This window comes from Notechis scutatus, chromosome Z, assembly GCF_049901735.1.
Source record: "Notechis scutatus isolate UNSWTSFEM ecotype Mainland chromosome Z, rNotScu1.2, whole genome shotgun sequence".
Lineage (NCBI taxonomy): Eukaryota > Metazoa > Chordata > Lepidosauria > Squamata > Elapidae > Notechis > Notechis scutatus.
This window is the reverse complement of record NC_142025.1, coordinates 3,923,336-3,946,392: the sequence shown is the minus strand read 5'-3', so window position 1 is coordinate 3,946,392 and position 23,057 is coordinate 3,923,336. Positions and strand designations below refer to the sequence as shown.

At 42.8% G+C, this 23,057-nt stretch overlaps 1 protein-coding gene across 1 annotated transcript in view; it reads left to right on the top strand.

The window, feature by feature from the left end:
* Positions 1 to 2,044: 2,044 nt before the first annotated feature.
* The window catches only part of AQP1 (aquaporin 1 (Colton blood group)), a 32,782-nt gene continuing 11,769 nt past the window's right edge, over positions 2,045 to 23,057 (top strand). Inside the window, exons 1-2 of the mRNA XM_026688169.2 lie at positions 2,045 to 2,683; positions 20,440 to 20,604. Of these exons, the coding sequence (XP_026543954.1) occupies positions 2,294 to 2,683; positions 20,440 to 20,604 (555 nt within the window). The 5' untranslated portion in view covers positions 2,045 to 2,293. The remainder of the gene's footprint in view (positions 2,684 to 20,439; positions 20,605 to 23,057) is intronic.

The following is a 23,057-nucleotide window of genomic DNA, read 5'->3' as shown; positions in this document are numbered from 1 at the left end:
TGTTACAGTCACTTATGACTATTTTTCACACTTATGACCATTGTAGCATCTCCATGGTCATGTGATCAAAATTCAGATGACGGTTGCGCCCTTTTGCGCCCTTCTACAAGCAAATTCAATAGAGAAGCCACTTAACAACTGTATTATTAACTTAACAACTGCAGTGATTCACTTAACAACTATGGTAGGAAAGGTTGTAAAATGAGGCAAAACTCACTTAACAACTGTCTTGCTTAGCAATGAAGATTTCGCTTCTCAGTTGTGGTTATAAGTCAAGGACTACTTAGTCCCTGCTGAACCATGAGACTTCACAGGCTGTTTTGTACCCCATCGGTCTCTTCTAAACCGGCCTACCTTGCAGGGTCGTTGTGGGAGAGAAATACATTTTGTACTGCTCATAGATATAAGGACATATCAAATTCTAAAATATTACTTGGAGCATTTTATATTGCTTCACGAGGGCTGGATACAAACACATATAGAAGCCGTCTTGTACATTTTTTCTAAATAGACACTTACTGTACCATCTATAGAATTTCCTTCCCTTTTGATGTAGAAACCTGGCCTGTAATTGTATAGTCCCTGGTGATGGAAAACAGCTCTACGCACTACTTTTAAGTTTTTTGTTTTGATCTTTTTTTTTCTTCCAGGGTTGAAATCGCTTCCAGCAGAAAAGTTTTCTTAGCTTAGTTTTCTCCTCCTGCCCTATATCAAATGCTGTTACAGTGCAGAATAACTTAAAAATAACAGAAAGCGGAATAATAGAGGGAGCTTGGAGGTCTTCTCGTCCAACCTCCTTGCCCTATACCTTCATGTCCAATCTCTTTTTGAAAACCTGCAGTGTTGGAGCATCCAGAACTTCTGGAGACAAGCCATTCCACTGGTTAGTTGTTCTCACTGTCACTATAAAACTTACTTTATTCTTGGCTGCTTGAATTTCACATCGTGGTATCCAAGCAGTTACAGTTTGATCTGTACCAAATGGATAACTTTGGAGGTTAATTTGACCACGCAAATATTTGAAGAAATAGGACGGGTAAAGAAAAACCCAGTTTCATCTTCAGCTGGTCATTCTGATAAAGCCTCTTAAACGTCTACCTTAAATCTGAATATGATCACGGCTTAGGCAGGACTGTTAAAGCTATTTTAGATCCCTGGAGACTACTCACCCAAAAGGAATGTCACATACAAATAAAATATATCCCAAGTCTAGATCTGCTGTCACCACGTTGGGCTCGAAAAGAGCAGTTCAGAGACAAGCTACTGAAGGAATCTGAGATAAAACTCGAAAAGTTTAAACGGAGTGAGCCAAATTCCCGGGTGAGCTTCAGGGCTGGGGTTTCCATGGCAGCCTCTCAGGATCTGAAGCTGATAGGAGCCACTTTTCAAGTGAGTATAAGTTCCCACTTCTTTTGCTGGCATTTAACAGAAAACAATCATACATATATTTTTTTTCTGCTTTGTTTTCCTGTTTCCAAGACTGTGCAAACTTGTCCTTTGTGGGATTAGCTTCCTAACAACCATTTATCCGGAGAGAGAGAAATTGATCACAACCTCTAAAAAAGCCCAATCAGAGGAGGCTTCTATCTCCCTTATGGTTGCAAAAGTGAAGGACTAACCTTTCTCTCTTTGGTTATTGTACCTCCGATTTTTAAAATATATATATATATATATATATATATATATATTTAAAGCTTAGGACCCCGCTTCTTCACAGTCCTTGCAAGGGAGATTTAACCACTTGCAAACATTTCCAGAAAACTCAACTAGGGCAGTTCTGGTTAAGAGAGTCAGAAAGGGCTTTAATTGTGGCCCATTTCTGTGTTTGCATAGGTGCAAGATGAGGAAAAGGTGTTTAAAAAGCCTGAATATGAGCCATGGTGGTGGCTGATTAATCGGGAATTATTCAAAAAGAAGAATGGTGCAGCAGCCGCAAAGAACAGAGTCTGCAGAGGAAGAAGTGAGGGAGTAAAAGTTTTGTGGGTGGGAGAAGCTAAGGGAAGAGGGAGGGAAAAAAATTGGCAAGCAACGGATGGTGCTTTGCATCGGTTTAACAGTGAGCAGAAAGCTTGAGGTTCTTTCCTCTCATTGTACAACACCCTTCCCTCCTCCTGGCCACCCAGAACCCTATAAATAATCCCGTCTTCTCCTGTCTTTCTCACTTCCCAGTTTTTAAGGCAGCAGGAAGCCAGCTGAGGAGGCTAGAAGAGGACCTTAGGGGAGAAAGGAAAGGAGAAAAGGGCGAAGAGGAGAAAGAAGGAGGACAAAGAGAAGACGGAGAAGGAAGAACATCATGGCTAGTGAATTAAAGAAGAAAGCATTCTGGAGAGCTGTCGTGGCCGAATTTTTGGCCATGAGTCTCTTCATCTTCATCAGCATCGGCTCAGCCCTGGGTTTCCAATTCCCCGTGATGGCCAACAAGACTATCACGCCCATTCAAGACAACGTGAAAGTCTCTTTGGCTTTCGGCATCTCCATTGCCACCATGGCCCAAAGCGTGGGCCACATTAGCGGAGCCCACTTGAACCCGGCCGTGACCTTAGGTCTTCTGCTCAGCTGCCAAATCAGCATCCTCCGGGCGGTCATGTACATTGTGGCACAGTGCCTGGGCGCCGTGGTGGGCACTGCCATTCTTTCAGGCATCACATCCAATCTGGATGGCAATCTGTTGGGACTCAACCAGGTAAGTGGGCTGGGAAGCTCTTCTTCTCTGCTGTTCCTGCCCTGGGGGTGTGGATTTTTAAAGATTCTAGTCCTCATGGGTGATGGAGACATGAATTGGCACCAGCTGCTCCAAATGAATTGAGGATGTCAGTGATGTTCTTCTCGGCTGCCCAGACATTCATTTCATGGAAGCCAAAAGAGCAAATTCTTCTTCTGAGGGGGTTTTCAGGAACTTTTTCCCAAGAGCTGTTCATAAGACTTTGCTTCCAGCCAGAGTTGGTGCTTTTTAACAGCTGGGTGTGAGAAGCAAAGGACAGCTTGTTGTAGCTAGAGATAAGAATAGGGCAGAGCATGGGGACGCAAAGGCATATTAGGTCGGAGATAAGCTGCAAAGGATGAACATTTATCCCTTGACAAGATAAATTTTAAATATTGGGGCTCCGGGTTTCCAATTGTCCCATGTTGAGATGAATTGTTCATCTGGTGATAGCAGAGGAGCTTCTTTGCGGAAAGGACATTGGCAGCCTGCATTCCTTGTTCAGCCCTGAAGCTTTGCCAAAGGTGGAATTTGAAGTGTTTGTAAGTACACTATTCCAGAACCCAGAATTTACTAGTATGAAATTGGTGGGCATCAAAGCATGAAAATTGAGAGGTAGGTCTGCTGGCGTAGCTGGTAACAGAGAGGCAACAGGCAGAAATTTAACAAGTGAAATCCTCATCTCTTGGCCTCTTTCCTTTTCCCCTTTTCCCCCTTCCCCTTTTTTCTCTCCCCCCTTTCCTCTTCTCCTTTCCTTCCTTCTTTCTCTCTCACACTTTTTCCTTCTCCTTTTTTCTTTTTCTCCTCCTCCTTTCTTCTTTATTTTCCTCCTCATCTTCTTCCTCCTCCTCCCTCTCCCCCCTCATGTGTGTGTGAGTTATCCTGTTTTTCTTAAAACAACAGAACTCAGAGAAATTAAAACTGGGAGTGGCCCCTTTAAACACAAACAAGTATCTCCTTCAAATACAGAAACAGGTCAACCATCAGGTTCTACCTATAGACGGACCCTTATCTTCTCTGGCAGACTCACTCCATTGGGGGAGATTCAAAGATATTCCATCAGTCTGTGCTCATAGATGGTCTCTTATCTTCTCTAGCAGACCACTCTGGAGATATTCATAATTACCAAGGCAAACAGAGACACCAATCTGGGGCAGCCCATTCCAGAATTGCGTCTTTAAGAAATGTACAAAAGAGACACTCAGTTTTCATGTTTTGATGCAGTCTCCTTTAATAGGAGTGACCCAAAAAGAGTGAGCATTTGGCCATCTTCCACCCTTGCACATGTAGGCATGGCCTTTGCACACTCAGGAATAATCTATGTTCCTTGGCACATGCCTCTATGGAGCTGTCAGTTGCAGCAGACATTTGGCCATCTTCCTGGCCCAGTTTGCAGAATCCATGGGGGCGCTTGGTTCTTTGCGACAAAGTTCCCCAACCTTTCCAGCTTTGCAGCCCAATGGAGAAAAGAGGAGAGGGAATGGTTCCATGTGATCGGCGAGCAAGCACATGCATACAGCTCCATTTGCATGAGTAGCAGGCACATATGCCCATCGCATAAATGGAGCATGCATGCATGCACTCGATCGCTACTTGCACAAATGGGGATGTACATGCATGTATACGCTCGTCACTTCCGCAGCCCGGTTCCAAAGAATCCAAGGCTCAGAAGTGGGCTGTGGCTTGGGAATTGGGGACCCCTGCTCTATGACCCCCGAAGCCCCATCTGGCAACAGCTCAAAATTGCTCTTTACTTCAAACTGAAATTTCCCAAAGTTTTAAAACAATCAATCAATCAGAATAGAGCTGGAAGTCCAACCACCTGCTCAAGCAGGAAACCATTTCAGACAAATGGTTGTCCAGTCTCTTCTTGAAGTTCTCCAGTGATGGAGCACCTACAACTTCTGGTGGCAAGCAGTTCCACTGGTTAATTGTCTTCTCTGTTAGGAAGTTTCTCCTTAATTCCAGGTTGCTTCTCTCCTTGATTATTTTCCATCCGTTGCTGCTTGTCCTGTCTTCAGGTGGAGAATAAGTTGACCCCTTCCTCTTTACAGCAGCCCCTTAAATACTGGAATACTGCTATTATATTACCCCTATTCCTTCTTTTCTCTAGACTGGCTAATTCCTACAACCGTTCTTCATATATGTTTTAATCTCCAAGCCCTTAATCATCTTAGTCGCTCTTCTTGGCACTTTTTCCAAAGCCTCAACATCTTTTTTGTATTTTTTTTTAATTAAGCAATGAGTTGCTTCTTATTTATCCACCTCCCTTTAAAATCAGGCTGACTGAGTATTGGGGCAGGAGGTGCGTCCCAACATGCTGCACACATAACTATGGCAAGCGGTCCACAGGATCAGGTCAAAAAAGGCAAGCTGGTGACTCGGTTGGTCCTATCGAAGCCTCAAGTATTTTTATGCACATTGCATCTTTGATTTTTTTTGACCATACTTTGCAAACTCCCTGCATGATGAGGTCCAGTTTGTTTGCCTATGTTCAAATATCTGCAAGAAAAATCTTCTCCAGTAGCTAAAATAAAAAGGGATTCCCTCAAATTACAGCAACTTTTTTCCCCTCCCAAAGCATATTTAATGACAGTTTTTAGGGGCCACCAAGTAGAAGCTTTGTGTCATGGAATTGCACAGCAGCTGTCCACAGCAGCTGTCGGAGACACAGACATAAATTTGTAGTCTTTTATGTAAATATATTTAATGTTCAAACTTTCAGTAGTCTTTGTCATCATTCAGAAAAGGAAGAACATAAAATAGTCAGGTACACAGGAACTTCATGAGATAAAATTAACAACATGCAGAACACACAGAAGAAAAAAGGCGGGAAAGAAGGGAAACGCCCCCTTCATACCTACAACAGCCAATCATAGCGTAGATTGCCTCATGCAGGAGCCAGCACTCTCCAGTCAATCAACTGCAACTGTCCTTTACTGTCCTATCTACTAAATTAAATATCCTAACATGGTTCTCCCTCATTTACAAATGCTGATAGTGTGTAGCGTTTTTATATACTGGCAAAAAGAAATTCACATAATATATCTTTATATCTCCCAACTTAACATGTGAAGAGTTTTTCATCTGCATCTTCTTCTTCTTCTTCAATGGCTTAAAAACAATGGGTGGATGGATGGAAGGAAGAGATGGATGAATGGATGGATAGATGGAGGGACGCATAATTGATGGAAGGAAGGATGGATGGATGGATGAATGGATGGATGGAAAGAAGGATGGAAAGTTGGGTAAATAGAGGGAGGAGGAATGGAGGGATGAATAATAAATGGAAGGATGGTAGATGGAAGAAAGGAAGGGGTGGGTGGATGGATGGAGGGATGGAAGAATGGTGGATGAAAGATAGGAAGGGATTGATGAAAGGATGGAAAGATGGATAGAAGAAAGGAAGGAAGGGTTGGGTAGATCGATGGAGGATGGGTGGATAATGGATGGAAGGATGGTGGATGGAAGAAAGGAAGGAAGAGATGGATGGATGGATGAAAGGAAGGAAGGAAAGAGACAAAATACCCCATGCTCAGTTATTGAGTTATAGCAAAAGCACTTCACACAGTGGTAGATTCCTTCAGGATCCATCAAACCAGCTGGTCTCTGTCTAGAACACCAGCTAAACCACCTGGCTTGGATTTTTAAACATTGATTCTTCATTCCAAATGACTACTTTCTTGACTATGGCAGCATTGCAAATGTGGGGACAGAATGTTGGAAATCACGGGAGGAAATCAGCTTGGGGAAGAACCTTTCTTCCCTAGGTTATAGGAAATTACACAAGAGGCACAATGAGGACTAGAAAGCTGTTTAGACTAACTACTGTCAGAGGAAGAGCAGTTGGCATAGAAATGAGGAATGATCTGTTTCTTGTTCAGGGGCAAGAGAGGCTATTAATGTGGTCTGTCTGGGCTGTCCCCTCTCTCAAAAATAAAATATAATTTTAAAACTTTCCCCCTACCCGGAAATTGCCCCATGAAAAAAATATGAGAATCACCATTTTTCTTTTTCATGATGCAGCCCAAACCCCACTTTTCTTAGTAACGATATCTGACTTTTAAATTGCAATAGCAAATCAGAGCTTATGTTCTGGGGGCGAAATGCTACAGTTTATCCACCTCCATTCTTGGCCCGTTAGATATTGCCATCTGTGGCTACAGGAAGGAAAACAATGGGGAGGCCAAAGAGAGAAGGAAAGAAGGGAAGGGGGGAAGGACAGAGAAAGGGAGGGATGAAAAGAAGAAGAGAGGGAGGGAGGGAGAGAAACAGGAAGGAAGGAAGGGAGGGAGGGAGGGAGGAAGGAGAAAAAGAAAAAGAAGAAAGATAAAGGGAGGATAAATAGAGGGAAATGAAAGAAGGAAGGAGAGAAAAGGGAAGAAAAGGAAAGGAAAAGGAGAGGAAAGGAAAAGAAAGAAAAAAGAGAGGGAAGGAAGGGGAAGGGGAAGGGAGGATAAATGAAGGGAAGTTTCAATTGTTTCACCCTAGCTCAACCCTGCTTTTTTTTGCTCCTGAATCTTGAAGAAATCCTGCCTGCCAATCCTAGTCAGAACACATTGGGCTTTTATCTTTCTGCTGCTTTGGGCCTATCTTGTAATGTTCAATTGTTGTATGAACTTAAATCATTTTTGGGAGAAGCTTCTTGGCACTTGCAGAACTGAATTGCTGATGAATAGATGCAGTGAACGAGTCAGAGAGGGAACAGAAGTTTCATTGACCGTTTGCCACCTCGGGCCAATTCCTCTGCTTTTTGAATCCATTTTTCTTCCTAACAGAGAACAGAAACAGAAGAGAATACTATAAACAATCATTTGCTGACTTTATTAGGCAAGCAACCTCCTTATCCAAGGAACAACATGTTTAAAAATATGACGCTTGGTTAGCAAACGTGATGACAAATGTTGGAAAAATTATTGGAAACCTCCACATTTAGACTGCAAACTTACCAATGACCACTAAAGAGCAGGAAAAACTCTTAAACTCATGACCGCCATCTCTGGCTAGACAAAGTTTTGCAGGCTGGTTTGCAGGTCCAACTAGATATTTGGATTGTTTTTCTTGTTCAGGAATGTTTCATTTCCCATCTGGTTTTGCCTCAGGGAGAAACTAAGTGATTCAAGGATGCATCGGGAAAGCCAGTTCTCATCTCTTTTGATCACAATTCAACAGGTGTTTTCAGCAGCCCTAAATTTTGAGCATGCAAGAAACAGCACTGAGAGATGGAAAAATAATACCAAAGATAATATATTGCTTATCTAAAAAGTTCTTTCTCCCTCCCCCACCAAGTTCACCTTCAACCGCTGAGGAATTCTGGGAGTTGAAGTCCAAAAGTCTTAAAATTGCCAAGTTTGCAGATCCCTGTTCTATAGAAAAAAACTGTAAAATCTCAAACATTTGGATGAGAAGAGCGGGCTTTTTTGCCTTTCCAACTTCTCTATAGTTGGCTTATAGTTTCTTTTGATGCGACGTTGTGGGGTTGGAAGTAGGATTGGAGAAAAAGCCCAGTTCAAACATGCAGAAGATCTGGGAACCACTACTAGATTTTAATTTTACCCATTTGGAATGGAAGGTTGCCCACTTCATTCTCAGTTCAGCTAGTCAGTTCCCCTCATGTCAGGTTTTTATTTTGGAGAGAGAAAAAGAGAGGGAGAGGGAGGGAGAGAGAGGGGGAGAGAAAGGGAGGGAGGGAGGGGGAGAGGGGAAAAAGAGAGATTTGCAAAAAGGAGAGAGAGAAAATCCTCTACAACGTTGTCAACTAAACTTTTTAAAGGTTTAAAAGTTTTGGACACAAAACCTACATTTCCAAGTTACTAACAGTTTGTCTCCAGGTTTCAAAGCCTGAAATTTGCAGCAATGACCTGATTTTCTTTTCTCTATGTTCCTCCTCCTCCTCTTCCTCCTCCTCCTCCTCCTCCTCCTCCTCCCTCCTCTCCCCTCCTCCCTCCTCCCTCTTCCACTGCTGCTCTTCGACTTGGTTCTGTTTCAATGGACTTCTTTCTTGATAGAATTTGTATGTTGGTAAAATGTCCCAAGATCCAGATGAATTATCAGAAGGATTAGTGTGTGTGTATGTGGTGGAGCGGGGGAGGCGGAAGAATCTGTTGACCACTTAGGATGCAGTTTTGCAGTCTTCTCAGATGGGCCAAATGGCAGAAGAAACCAGCCACGAGCCATTCCTTTCCAAGACCACCAACATCTCAAGAGGTTTCATGAGGTCTACCATGAGGTTCACACAAATCTACTGCGCACCTACCTATCTAGATATCTATCTCTGTCTGTCTCTCTATCGATCTATCATCAGACTTTGTTTTAAGGACCTGGGGCCGTACGCTTTCCATGGCTGCATTGATAATAACAAAAACTTGTTCCTGAGCAGAGGCTGAGTATTTTATCTAACAATGGCATTAGGAAGACACAAAAATAACAAAGAGAAGCTTGACTTTTGACTTTTCTCAACAATGGCTTTTGAGAAGCTACTGTACCTGTTAGAAGAATATATCAGAGGATATATATTGACTTACAGTTGTTCCTCAGTGACTCTTGAAAGTTATGACAGTGCTGAAAACTTTTACTTATGACCGGTCCTTGCCCTTATGACCAATCCTTGCATCCCACAGTCATGGAGTCAGAATTGAGGCACTTGGCAACTGCCATGAATTTTCGATGGTTGCAGTATCTCTGGGTCAGGCCATTGCCAATTTCCTGACACTGAGAACAATCAACCAGCAGAATAGCTTGCCACCAGAAGTTGTGGCTGCTTCATCACTGGAAGTTTTTAAGAAGAGACTGGACCAGCCATTTATCAGGAACGGTATAGGGTCTCCTGCTTGAACAGAGGGTTGGACTAGAAGACCTCAAAGGTCCCTTCCAACTCTGTTATTCTGTTATGTTGCTGGGCGTAGCAGTACACTTTTCTATGTGCAGGACAAGAAGGTCCCAACAGTATGTTTCGGCATTGTTTCATTTGTGTAGAAATCCTTTGTGTTCTCAAGGGAACGGTTTCCAAGCTTGTGGCTAAATTTTGTGGCATGGAAACTTTTGTTAACTTTTTCCTATGGCAACTAAGGGAGGGAGACAGAGAGCATATGTAGAGGTAAACGTTAAAGAAATGCTGCCAAGGAAGGGATAAAAACAGATATGTTTTTTTCTCCTCTGCGTTTCCTGGCAAGGTAGAACATTATAATTCAGGATTCTCCAGATAGCTTGCCTGAACTTCAGCTCCCAGAATTTCCCAGCCAGCATGCAATTCCCTAGAATGCTGGGAGTTAAAATCCACACATTTTAAATTTGCAAGGTTGAGGAACACACTTCTAAGGATGATGAAGCTTCTGGTGATTGATGGACATACACATCTGTGTTGCGTTCTTGGCAACAACTGTGGAGGCAGTTTGCCCTGTCTTTTTCCAGAATGGCTTTCAATTTCTGAGAGTTCTCTTGGTGGTCTCCATTCCTATAGAATCCTTGTGCTCTCTGAGTTTGGAGTTTTTAATGACACAATTAAGTAACATTATCAGTGCTCGTGAGTTTGGGCTTGCTTCTTGCTTATATACAGGTAGTCAGTCCTTGACTCACGATCGCAACTGAGCCCCTAATTTCCATTGTTAAGCAAGACGGCAGTCAAGTGAGTTTTGTCCCATTTTATGACTTTTCTCACCCCAGTTGTTAAGTGAATCAGGCTTCCCCATTGACCTTTCTTGTCAGAAAATCACAAAAGTCGCCCAGGGTTTGATTTAAATCATGTGACCATGGGGATGCTACAATGGTCGTAAGTAGGAAAAATGGTCATAAGCAACTTTTTTCAGTGCAATAGTAACTTTGGATCATTAAACAAATGATTGTACTACCCATATAATAGTTAGTCCTGCCTCTCTGTTGGTGAGGTGCGCTTTTCTCCTTGGTAGTTCCTTCATTAGGATATTGTTGTCTGCTGGCTTGTTTGGTGTTAATCCCTGCTTGTCTGCATGTAGACTCTTAATCTTTTGCTTCCAGCTTAGCTTTTTCATTTACTCCTTTGAATCAGAGGTGGGTATTCAGCAGGTTCTGACCAGTTCTGGAGAGCCGGTAGTATAAATTTTGAGTAGTTTGGAGAACCGGCAAATATCCCCTCTGACTGACTGGCCCCGCCAACCCCATCTATTCTCTGCCTCTCATTGAGTCCCAGCTGATCGGCTGGGTCTCCTTTGGTTGCCTTGCACAGGAGAACGGAACTGGAAAACAGGTTAGTATCTTTCTTCTCCCACGCCCACCAAGCCACACTCACCAAGCTATACCCACAGAACAAGTAGTAAATTTTTTTGAATCCCATCACTGCTTTTGAATGGTGGATAAATGTGATTTGCTACAAGTATGGTTTACTATAAATGTGAATTTTGTAGAATTCACAATTTGGATAAATCCTTGTGGTTTCCCATCCAAGTACTAACCAAACTCTGTTTAGCACTTTCTAGGTGCGGATAGTTACCTAGGCCAACCATAGTAAGTCAGGAAAATTATCTCATTTTTTTCCCTAATTGCTTCTCATTCAATTATGGAAGAAAAATCCTTGCAGAAGAGGAGAGAATTTTGCAAAAACTCTGATGGGTAAATGTAGCATTCTTGCACATTGATGTGGCAAGATGTGGGGGCTTTCCACTTTGAGTCAATCACTAGGAAATGGTGAGTTCTAGTTCCACCTTGGCATGAAAGTCAGCTGGGTGACTTTGAGCCAATTGCCAGGAGACGGTGAGTTCTAGTTCTGCCTTAGGCACAAAAACCGGCTGGGTGATTTGGGCTGATCAACTACAAAACGGTGAGTTCTAGTACCACCTAGACATGAAAATCAGCTTGGTGAGTTCGTCCTGTCTTAGACACAAAGCCAATTGGGTGACTTTGGGCCAAAAACTTGGAGACTGTGGGTTCTAGTCTCACTTTAAGCACAAAAGCTGGCTGGGTGATTCTAGGCCAATGACCAGGAGATGGTGAGTTCTAGTGCTGCCTTAAACATGATAGCCAGCTGAGTGACCTTGGACCAGTCCCTTTCTCTCACCCAACCCACTTCACAGGGTTGTGGTTGTGGGAAAATAGCACAAAGAAGGAGTTTACCTCCTCAAGTAACTTATAAATTAATGAAAACAGGATTTAAAAAAAAAATCTAATAAGAATAATAATTCTGGCAAAATTAAACCACTTACGTCTTGGGCTGTGTTATCAAAGCTCTTCTGTTTGAAATGCCTCATTTGACCCAGAAGTTGAAAAGGAGATGTTGATGCAGCTAAGTCGTTCGCTCTTAATTTAATTGCCTACTTCTATTCCTTCTCCCCTCCCAGCTCAGATTGCAAGCTCGATTCAGTACTATGTGAAATTGCCTTTTTGATCTCCACATTCCAATTGTGTTATGAAATGTTACAACCCACATGCCAGCTTCTGGATAGAATAGAATAACAGAGTTGGAAGGGACCTTGGGGGTCTTCTAGCCCAGCTTCCTGCTCAGGCAGGAAACCCTATATACCATTACTGACAAATAGCTGTCCAGTTTCTGCTTAGAAACTCCCTGTGTTGGAGCACCCACAACTTCTGCAGCCAAGTTGTGTTCCACTGATTAATTGTCCTTACTATCAGGAAATTCCTCCTTAAATTCCAGGTTGCTTCTCTCCTTGATTAGCTTCCACACGTTGCTTCTTGTCCTGCCTTCTGGTGCTTTGGAGAATAGCTTGACTCCCTCTTCTTTGGGGCAGCCCCTCAACTATTGGAAGACTGCTATCGTGTCATCCCTAGTCCTTCTTTCCATTAAACTAGGCATACCCAACTTCAGCAACCATTTTTACCCCCCCAGTCCCCTAATCATCTTTGTTGCTCTTCTCTGCACTCTTTCTTAGAGTCTCAACATCTTTTTTTATAATATGGTGGCCAAAACTGGATGCAGTATTCCACGTGTGGCCTTACTGAGGCCTTATAAGGTGGTACTAATACTTCACGTGATTTTGATTCCATCCCTCTGTTGATGCAGCCTAGGACTTAATTAGGTTGTTGTTTTTGTAGCTGGAGCACACTTCTGGCTCATATTCCCCTCTCTCTGCTCTTTTGAGGGTGGTTTTTAATTTTATTCCAGATGTTGGCATGAAAAGCAGATCATGCCCCAAAGCGATGATGGGATCTTGAGGTCGGTGCCAGCGACTTGATCCACAGCCTTGCAAACTATGCCCTGATTTGATTCCCAATTCCCAAACTTTTAATATTCCTCAATATTACAAGGGAAGACATGGCTCTTGGATGTGACGAGAGGACATTCTATGGGTGGGGGAGCATTCCTCCATGAGTGGGTTAACTGCCTCCAAAAACCAATCACCCAAGAACATTGGAGGGAGAGGACCTAAGTGCTTTCTTGCACTCTGACAAGACATGTTTTGCACTCTTCTGTGCACAATACCTTAAGCTACAAGGCTTGAAAGTGTTAGGCTGGGTAGTTTAGAACTGTGACACTTGTGGCCAAATTTAGGTATTGCATACAAAATTGTACATAGTAGCGTCTTACCTATAAATGACATTTTTAGTTTCAAAAAGTTTTTTAGTTTATTTTCAACTTCTTCCCTCAAGATGATGCTATAAGGCAGGGGTGTCAAACTGGATTCTGGCCCACACAGCCAGCCTGGAAATAGCAAAGGATTGGCTTGCGGTGCCTCTGCTAGCAAAAGTGGGACATGTGGGCACTCCTCCGCAAACCATTTTGGCCAGCAGGGTGCTGCAGGAAGCCGTTCGTCCCATCTCCTCCTCCCCCCCTCCCCAAATGTCCCACAGAGGACAACTACAATTGTGATCCGGCCCTCCAAGAAATCCAATTTGACACCCTTGTGCATTGCACACCAAAACTAGACACAAGTTTCTTCCCCCGTGCCATCACTCTGCTAAACACTACACTGTCTTATGCTCGAGGATAATCAAATCATGTAGTAGACTGTATTATTATAACCTTCTCATCTTTCATATTACATATCCCTCTATCATCTTATGACTAACACTTTGTTGTTTGTATCTTATGATTTATGCTGATTGTATTTTATGATTACAGTCATGATTTATCACTTGTGGCTTGTATGTACGCTGAGGGCTTCTGCAGTCAAATTCCTTGTGTGTCCAATCATATTTAGCCAATAAAGAATATTTTATTCTATTATTCTAGCTTTAATTGTAATGCAACACTTGTGAGCAACAGTTCCAAACTTAATGTAAACTACTTTAAATTTGGTTGTTAACAAGTTCAATTTTTGTATTGTCAAAATCTGGAATATTTTACTCAAGCCAGTTGTTTCAGATACTAAACTTTCATAGTTTTAATTCCAACTTAACTTTTGTGGACTTTCTCCAGTGGTGGGATTCAAAAAAAATGTTTACTACCAGTTCTGTGGGCGTGGCTGGGTGGGTGTGGCAGGGGAAGGATACCGTAAAATCTCCACTCAGAGGTGGTATTGCTAATTCTCTGAACTATTCAAAATTTCCGCTACCGGTTTTCCAGAACTGGTCAGAACCTGCTGAATACCCACCTCTGACTTCATCCCATATGTAAGAGGTTCCTAAGAGGATGTGCGTAAGAACACTAAGGTGCCTACCATCCCTGTCATATTTTAGTTTTCTTTTTTTTTTCATTTTGTTGGTTCAAGTTTGCAATTTTGGTTTGACAAATAAATAAATAGCGTCCATTTCTGCTAGTGTCCCAGTGGCATCTGGATGGCTACTTAGACCACCAGTATAAAGATCTAAGATGGGTCTTGGTCTTCTCCAGCGGGTAGGTTGCTCTGGAATTTTTATTAGAAGAGGCTTAAACTTCATGAAGAACAAGTCTGTTGAGGGTTTTCAGTCTTGAAGTTTCAATATTGGCTCCAAGTTGGGGATAGTTAGCTCTGAGATGCTTCCAAACTGCAGCCGCATGTAAACCATGCAGAAGAACGGTGTCCCTTCTTATTGGAAACATCTCAGATTCATCTGGTTGATCTCCATGAGAAGTAAAGATGGACCTTTTGTCTGAACCAGTCCAGCAGGACAGTCCTTGTTTTGTATCATCTTCTCAATTGGCGTCCTTCAAATATCTTAGGACAGAGGTCCCCAAACTTGACAACTTTAAGACTTGTAGACTTCAACTCCCAGAACTCTGGGAGTTGAAGTCCACAAGTCTTAAAGTGGCCAAGTTTGGGGACCCTTGACCTAGCAGGACTTGTATTTTTCCCATCCTGCAGTAGAAGTTTGGGGACCCCTGTCTTAGGACCTTCAGAATCCTAAATTGATGGGATTTTTCAGCTACATTGCTCAAATGTTTTGAGGGTTGTTGTCTTAAGAGAGGCCTACAATCAGGGGTGGAATTCAAATTTTTTAACAATCTGTTCTGTGGGCATGGCTTAGTTGGTGGGCGTAGTTTGTGGTCATGTGACTGGCTGGGCGTGGCCAACTCAACATCACTCATATCAAGGCACGCATCTCCTCACCTGGCCTCTCGTGACTGTGGGGATGCTGCAACAGTTGTAAGTGTGAAAAATGGTCATAAGTCACTTTTTTCAGTGCCATTATAACTTTGAATGGTCACTCCACTCAAGCATAGTACCAGCAAAGGAGGGGAAAAAAACTCCAGAGACGTTCCTGAGACAGGAAGTCTAGTCCTGCTAAGAATGTAATAAGGGTTAACAGAGAGGCAGTTTCTGTAAGCAACACCAGAATTTATTCATTTATTTATTTTATTTGGTTTGTCAATTGCTTACAAGATAATAGATATAAGTAAAAACATAGTTATGAATACATGGATACATATAAATAAAAAAATAAGAAAAATAAAAGAAACAATAGCACAGGGACGGTAGGCACGATTGGTGCGCTTATGCACGCCCTCTACAGACCTCTTAGGAAAGGGGTGAGGTCAACAGTAGACAGTCTAAGGTTAAAGTTTTTGGGGTTTGGGGAAGAAACCACAGAGTCAGGTAGAATATTCCAGATATTGACCGCTCTGTGGCTGAAGTCGTATTTCCTGCAATCAAGTTTGGTGCGGTTAACCTTGAGTTTGTATCTATTGTGTGCTCTGGTATTGTTATGGTTGAAGCTGAAGTATTCATTGACATTGGTAGGACCTTGCAATGTATGATTTTATATACTATACTTAGATCAGACCGAAGGCGGCATTTAATGCCCTTTGTGCATTAAAGTTCAGACAGAAAATGAGAATCCTGACTTTGAAATATGTGCCCTGTTATCTGCATTTCTTTTTTCAAATGGTGGAAATTAAATTCCTAGGAAAAGAAGAAGGAAAAAAGAAAAGAACCTGAAACAAAACAATAGCCAGAGGCTGTTTGGGGAGCCAAAATGTGGAGAGGTAGAATGTCACTTAAGGTTGTTATACAGAGAGACCAATATTGGTTGGCTGACAGTAAAGCAGAGCATGAATGAAGCCATTTCTGTGTTCCAACAATACTTTGATTCGTGAAGAATGCAAAAGATTGTGTCAAGTGAACTCCAGAAAGGCAAAAGGAAGGAAGGAAGGAAAGTAGGTTTAAAATATAAATCTAGCATAATGCATTTAGAAAATCTTTAAGATGCTCTGAAATGTCAGCTTTCCTCCTCATCATCCTCTCCACAAACCTCACTCCCTTCTAGTATTGATGGTGTTATTTAGTTGGGTCATGAAATGTCTGCAAGAAATATCAAAGATAAGAGAGCTCCAAGGACCCCACAATAATCCTCCTCTTCCCCCTGTTTCTCTTCTTCTTCTCCTTTTCCTCCTTCTCCTCTCTTTCCTCCTCTTCCTTTCTCTTCTTTTCCTTTTCCTCCTTCTCCTCTCTTTCCTCCTCCTCCTCCTTTCTCTTCTTCTCCTTCTCCTCCTTCTCCTCCTCCCTCTCTCTCTTCTTCTCTGTCCCTCTTCTCCTTCTCCTTTTCCTCCTCCTCCTCCTCCTCCCTGTCTCTCTTCTTCTTCTCCTCCCTATCTCTCTTCACCTTTTCCTCTTCCTCCTCCCTACCATGTTGGCTTCCATCTGTCCCTAACCCCTGACTGAGATGCTCCCCTTATCTCTTCCAACATCCAAATAACATTTCCCCCATTCTTCCAAAGGTGTCCATAAAGTCTCAAGAGGTTTACAATCTGCCTTGGAGCGAAGGCTGGGGCCGACAGGAAATGGGCACCAAGAATAAAAGTGGGGCTGGCAGCGAGGACAGGGTCTTTCACGTCTGCAGATCCAAGAATGAGCAGGGAGCACTTTAATCCAGCCAATTACACTCTGGCCTTTTGCTGCCGATGCACTGATGCTCCGTATGCGCTTGGGGGTCATGCCTGCGGAGGCCAGAAACGTGCGATTTCCTTGGACTGAGTGTTCTCACTGATTCTGACAAACAACGTAGATGTTAGGAGACATGTTTCCACAGTAGCACTTAGTCCACTTTGACATTTATTCTGACAATTCCTCCTATTTAGTTGATAGGCGGCTGGTTCTCTCCAGGCCTCCAGCACTCCGGAACCACAAGTGTCATTACTCTGGCTGAGATGGCCATGAACATGAAGGGTGTTTTAGTCCAGTTGTTGTGGGAAAAATAGGAGTTGGGATGAGTATTAGATATATTTACTTCCTTTAATTATTTATAAAAATTGTTTATTTGTGCATTTATTTATTTATTTCTGTTTTTCTTATTTATTTATTCATATATTTATTAATTTATTAAATTTGTTTGCCACCCACTTCACCACAATTAAAGTGGGATCAAAATAAATAAAATAAAAATTCATGGATTTTTCTTTTTTCTCATAGAAGACCTAAGATGGCAATACTTCAGACCACCACTAGATGGTGGTCAAGAATTTAGATGAGTTCTCACCAGCTCTTTGTGGCCATCGGGAATATTGCAGCCTAGGTCAAGTTGCCTTGCCTATGGATCATTTTTTTTTTTTTTTTTTTTGCCAATGCCATGATTTCCTGTGTGAAAATGCCCAAGCTGGCTTTTGAAGATAATTCATACATTCCTAGGGCACCAATGTGAGGAAGTAGGAAGGTCTTTTTCCGTGCCAGGAGTATCCATGGGAAGGGAGGAAGTCAAAAAAGTCAAGATGGTAGCCCTACTGCTTTTTTGCACGGAGTGTTTTGGAGTTTCTGGGCTTTTCCTTCAATGTGCAAAGCCTTTACTTCCACAAGTGTTTACTTTTGTCACAAGTAAGGCGTGCCTTTTAAATTTGTGATATTTTTCTCCCCACGATGGGGTGTGTGTGGTGTCTCTTTTACATCTGTCGCATGCTCCTTTACTATAGCTTAATATCTCCCCTAGTTTCATGGTTTTAATGTTTATATTTTTATAGTTGAGAGAAGTCAGCCTGTGACAGCTTAAAAAAAGAACACATGCATAAGCATACGAGCAGTCCTCAGTGGCAACTCTAAAACAAGCACAGAAAGGTTTTAATTGATTCAAATGATTTAATTAGGGCAACTGCTGGAATCCTGACACTCAGCTTATGAATGTAATTGAGCCAGCAATTTCAGGCGTAAGGCATGACAGTCATAAAGGAAGTTGCTATGTGACAACATCCAATTTTATGACCTTTTTCTGTGGTGGTCCTAAAGCAAACATGATGGTTGTTAAGTGGATGCCACCATTGTTAAGCAAATCCATTGTTCACTATGGGGCATTTTTGCCGGATACCAGAAGTAAATGCCTGTTTCCCTCAAAATGGAGTAAATTGTAGTCATTGATTGCATTTATAATCTCTTCCCTTCTCCTTCTTCAGCTCCTCCTTCTCTTCCCCCTCTTCCTTCCTTGCTCCTCCAGTTCCTTGCTCCTCCTCCCTCTCTTCCTTCCTTTCTCCCTCCCTCTCTCCTCCTCATTCTATCATCCTTCCTTCCTTCTTCTTCCTCCCACTCCTCCCTCCCTCCCTTCTTTCTTCCCTCCTCCTCTTCTTCCTCCCGTCTTCCTCCCTCCCTTCCTCCCTCCCCCTCCCTCTCCCTCTTCCTTCCTTCCTTTCTCCCTCCCTTCTCCTTCCTTCTTCTATCTTCCTTCCTTCTCCTCCTTCCTTCCTTCTTCTTCCTCCCACTCCTCCCTCCCTCCCTTCTTTCTTCCCTCCTCCTCTTCTTCCTCCCATTTCTCCCTCCCTCCCGCCCCCTCTCCCTCTTCCTTCCTTCCTTTCTCCCCCTTCTTCTCCTTGCCCCTTCTATCTTCCTTCCTTCCTTCCTTCCTTCCTTCCTTCCTTCCTTCCTTCCTTCCTTCCTTCCTTCCTTCCTTCCTTCCTTCCTTCCTTCCTTCCTTCCTCCTCTCCTGCCCTTCTCCTCCTCCTCCATATTATTATCCACTGCCCAGTTCTCAGCAACTACTTAGAAATTACCAGAAACCATTATCTCTTTTCATTCCCTTAACGTTGAGTAACTAAAACCAAAGTGATTCTCTATAAAGCAATCTTGCCATTTTGTTCCTTTGGGAATCTGCAGGTCCATCCTATGGTGAGATTGCTTTAGACCAGGGATTGCCAACTCCTGAGCCATGGCCACAGACCATTGGGAGCTGGGCCACATGAGCCAAATGAGTGTGTGTGCTAGTGGTGGGATTCACATATTTTTACTACCGGTTCTGTGGCCGTGGCTTGGTGGCCGTGGCAGGGGAAGGATATACTGCAAAATCCCCCTTCCCTCCCCACCCCTCTAACCTGCTTTCCAGCTCCATTCTCCTGTGCAGGGCAACCAAGGAAGACCCAGCCAATCAGCTGGGACTTAGGAGGTGGAGAATCGATGGGGGCAGGGCCAGTCAGAGGTGGGATTTGCCAGTTTTCCGAACTACTCAAAATTTCCACTACCAGTTCTCCAGAACCGTTCATAACCAGCTGAATACCCACCTCTGGTGTGTGCCACACAGCCTCCACTTGTGTGCCCGCATGCCTGAAGCACAAATGAAGCTGTGTCCCTGTTCCCGCATGCCTACCTCTCACACAACACCATTCCCCTCCTTTCCCCCCCACACACCAGGGCACCAACCCAGAAAGGCTGAGGAAAGCTATTTTAGAAGGTCATCAAAAGACCTTCTGCAGAAGTTCGGCAGTGACATTTGCTCCAGAGAGAGAAACTCAAAACACATAGCCACAAAATTGTGTAGTAATCCCATTAGTTCATTTCACACCTTGCTCAAAGCAACATGATTGATTTTTCTATGTAGGACAGGGAATCGGTCCGGGGCCGGTTGGGAACCGGTCCACGCAAGTGGCAGGCGAGTGTGTGAAACTTCATTTGCACATGCATATATAAAACCATGCCCCCCACACACACCGCCACTATCTTCCCAGGTCTGTGGAGCCAGAAAAGGTTGAGAACCACTGATATAGAAGTCGCTAAACGAATGGTTGTAAGTCAAGGCCTAGCTTCCCTACCGTAAGTTTAAGCAAATCCTCCTCTTTCAAATGGCCTCGGATTTTGGCTTCTGACTCTTTAATCAGCTTATTTATTATGTTGCTTGGAGCTATAAAACACCAGGAGGGAAATACAGTGTCATAAAACACACCACCGTATTGGAGACAAAGCAATTCCGATAGTCTCGGACATAAGACCGTATTAGAGCTGGCCCATAAGTCGTGATGGTTGCAAAACAGGTGGGTTTGATCATGTATCCATCCCGATTTGATGATCTTTTTTTGTGGAGGTTGTTAAGTGAACTTGGCGGTCATAAAATGGCTACCATGGTCATTATGTGAGCCAGTGTCCAATTCAGCTTCATCCTGGCGCAGAACTGTGATTTCTCCTCTTTGCGGCCTTTTTCCTTTGCAGTTGGCACCGGGGGTCAATGCTGGTCAAGGCCTGGGCATCGAAATCATCGCTACATTGCAGCTGGTGCTCTGCGTGCTCGCCACCACGGACAAGAGGCGAACGGACCTCTCTGGGTCAGCCCCACTGGCCATCGGTCTTTCCGTAGCTTTGGGTCACCTGCTGGCGGTGAGTACGAATTCAGGAGCTGTATCGGCACATTTGTGAAACCAGAATAGCAGACTTATATACCGCTTCACGGTGCTTTCCAGCCCTCTCTAAGCGGTTTACAGAGTTAGCCTCTTGCCCCCAATAATTTGGGTCCTCATTTTACCCACCTCGGAAGGATGGAAGGAAGGATGGAATGGATAGATGAGAGGGAGGGAGGGAAGGAAGGAAGGAAGGAAGGAAGGAAGGAAGCAACAATAGTACTTATATACTGCTTCACAGTGCTTCACGGTCCTCTCTAAGTGGTTGACAGAGTCAGCCTATTGCCCCAACAATCTGGGTCCTCATTTTACCCATCCTGGAAGGACGGAAGGCTGAGTCAACCTTCAGCTGGGATGGATGAATGGATGGTTGGGAAGGAAGGGAGGGAGGGAGGGAGGGAGGGAGGGAGGGAGGGAGGGAGGGAGGGAGGGAAAAATAGTAATAGTACTTAGACTTATATACCACTTCACAGTGCCTTTACAGCCCTCTCTAAGCAGTTTACAGAGTCAGCCAATTGCCCCCAACAATCTGGGTCCTCATTTTACCCATCCTGGAAGGACGGAAGGCTGAGTCAACCTTCAGCTGGGATGGATGAATGGATGGTTGGGAAGGAAGGGAGGGAGGGAGGGAGGGAGGGAGGGAGGGAGGGAGGGAGGGAGGGAGGGAAAAATAGTAATAGTACTTAGACTTATATACCACTTCACAGTGCCTTTACAGCCCTCTCTAAGCAGTTTACAGAGTCAGCCAATTGCCCCCAACAATCTGGGTCCTCATTTTTACTGACCATGGAAGGCTGAGTCAACCTTGAGCTGGTATGGATGGATGGATAAGAAGGAAGGAAGGAAGGAAGGAAGGAAGGAAGGAAGGAAGGAAGGAAGGAAGGAAGGAAGGAAGGAAGGAATAGCAATAGCACTTAGACTTTTATACCGCTTCACAGTGGTTTTGCAGTCCTCTCTAAGCGGTTTACAGAGTCAGCCTCTTGCACCCAACAATCTGGGTCCTCATTTCACCCACCTCGGAAGGATGGAAGGCTGAGTCAATCTTGAGCCTGGTGAGACTCAAACTGCAGCCAGCAGTCAGCAGAAGGAGCCTGCAGTACTGCACTCTAACCACTATGCCACATAATGAACCTAACATGGTTTCCTGGCTTAATCCAGATGCCTACGTTGGCTCTTTCAGGTGGGCCAGGTCAGGAAACAAATGCCTCCAGGATTATTGGAACTCTATCCTTACAGGTATTCCTCGACTTACAACTGTTTGTGACCATTCAAAGTTGCAACGGCATTGAAAAACTGACTTCAGACCCTTTTCTCACACCGTTGCAACACCCCCCAGGGTCACGTGATCAAAATTCTGACGCTTGGCAACTGACTCATATTTATGATGGTTGCAGTGTCCTGGGGTCACGTCTGGGTGAGCAAAGTCAACGGGGAAGCCAGATTCACTTAACAACACAGTTACTAATTTAACAACTGCAGTTCTTCATGTGGCTGATCCGTTCTACAATAGTTAAGGAGTATTACCATTTTGCACGGGCTCTGTGACAGTTGTATGTCGAGGACTATCTGTAACCTTTTTATTGGATTAACCCATTTTCTGGGTTAATGCAATATACTGAATCATAAATTAATCAACCATACTGGATTAATTTCATACATTAAGCCCATAACATCTGACCATAGTCAATGCAAATTTAACATATTGCGTAAAGGTAGCCTCTATGCTTTCACGTGCCTAGTTACACCAATTGTGTGAATTTGGCCATAAGATATTTTTTTAAAAAAAAATAAGATTTATGCACAGGTAAATAAGAATGTAGAAGAGAAGAATTTTTTTTGAAAAACCTAAGTGCTAAGAAATAGTTAAAATTAAAAAAATAAACAGCAAGATTTATACATAATAGGATTACATGCCTTGAAAAGAAGAATTTTTTTAAAAAAAATCTAAGAACTAAGAAATAGTTAAGATTAAAAACAACATAAGATTCATACATACAGGAATAAGAACATAAAGAAGAAAATTGAAAAGAATTAAGAAATAGTTGAGGTTAAAAAAATAACTATAAGGTTTATACATACAGAAATAAGAAAAGAGAAGAGAATTAAAAAACAAACCATAAGAAATAGTTAACATAAAGAAAAAAAATGAGATTTGTACATACTGGAACATGAACAGAAAAAATAGGGTAATTTAAAAAAACCTAATTAAATAATTTAATTAGATAATTTATTTAGATTTATTTAAAAAAACTAAATAAGAAAAAACATACAATGTATACACAGACTACAGAATAGAAAAGATTAAAACAAACCTAAGATGTAGTTTAGATTTTAAAAACGTAAGATTTATACATACATGAATAAAAACACTCAAAATAGATTTTTTTTAGAGAATTAAGAAATAATTTAAAAAGTCACACCATTTATACCCAC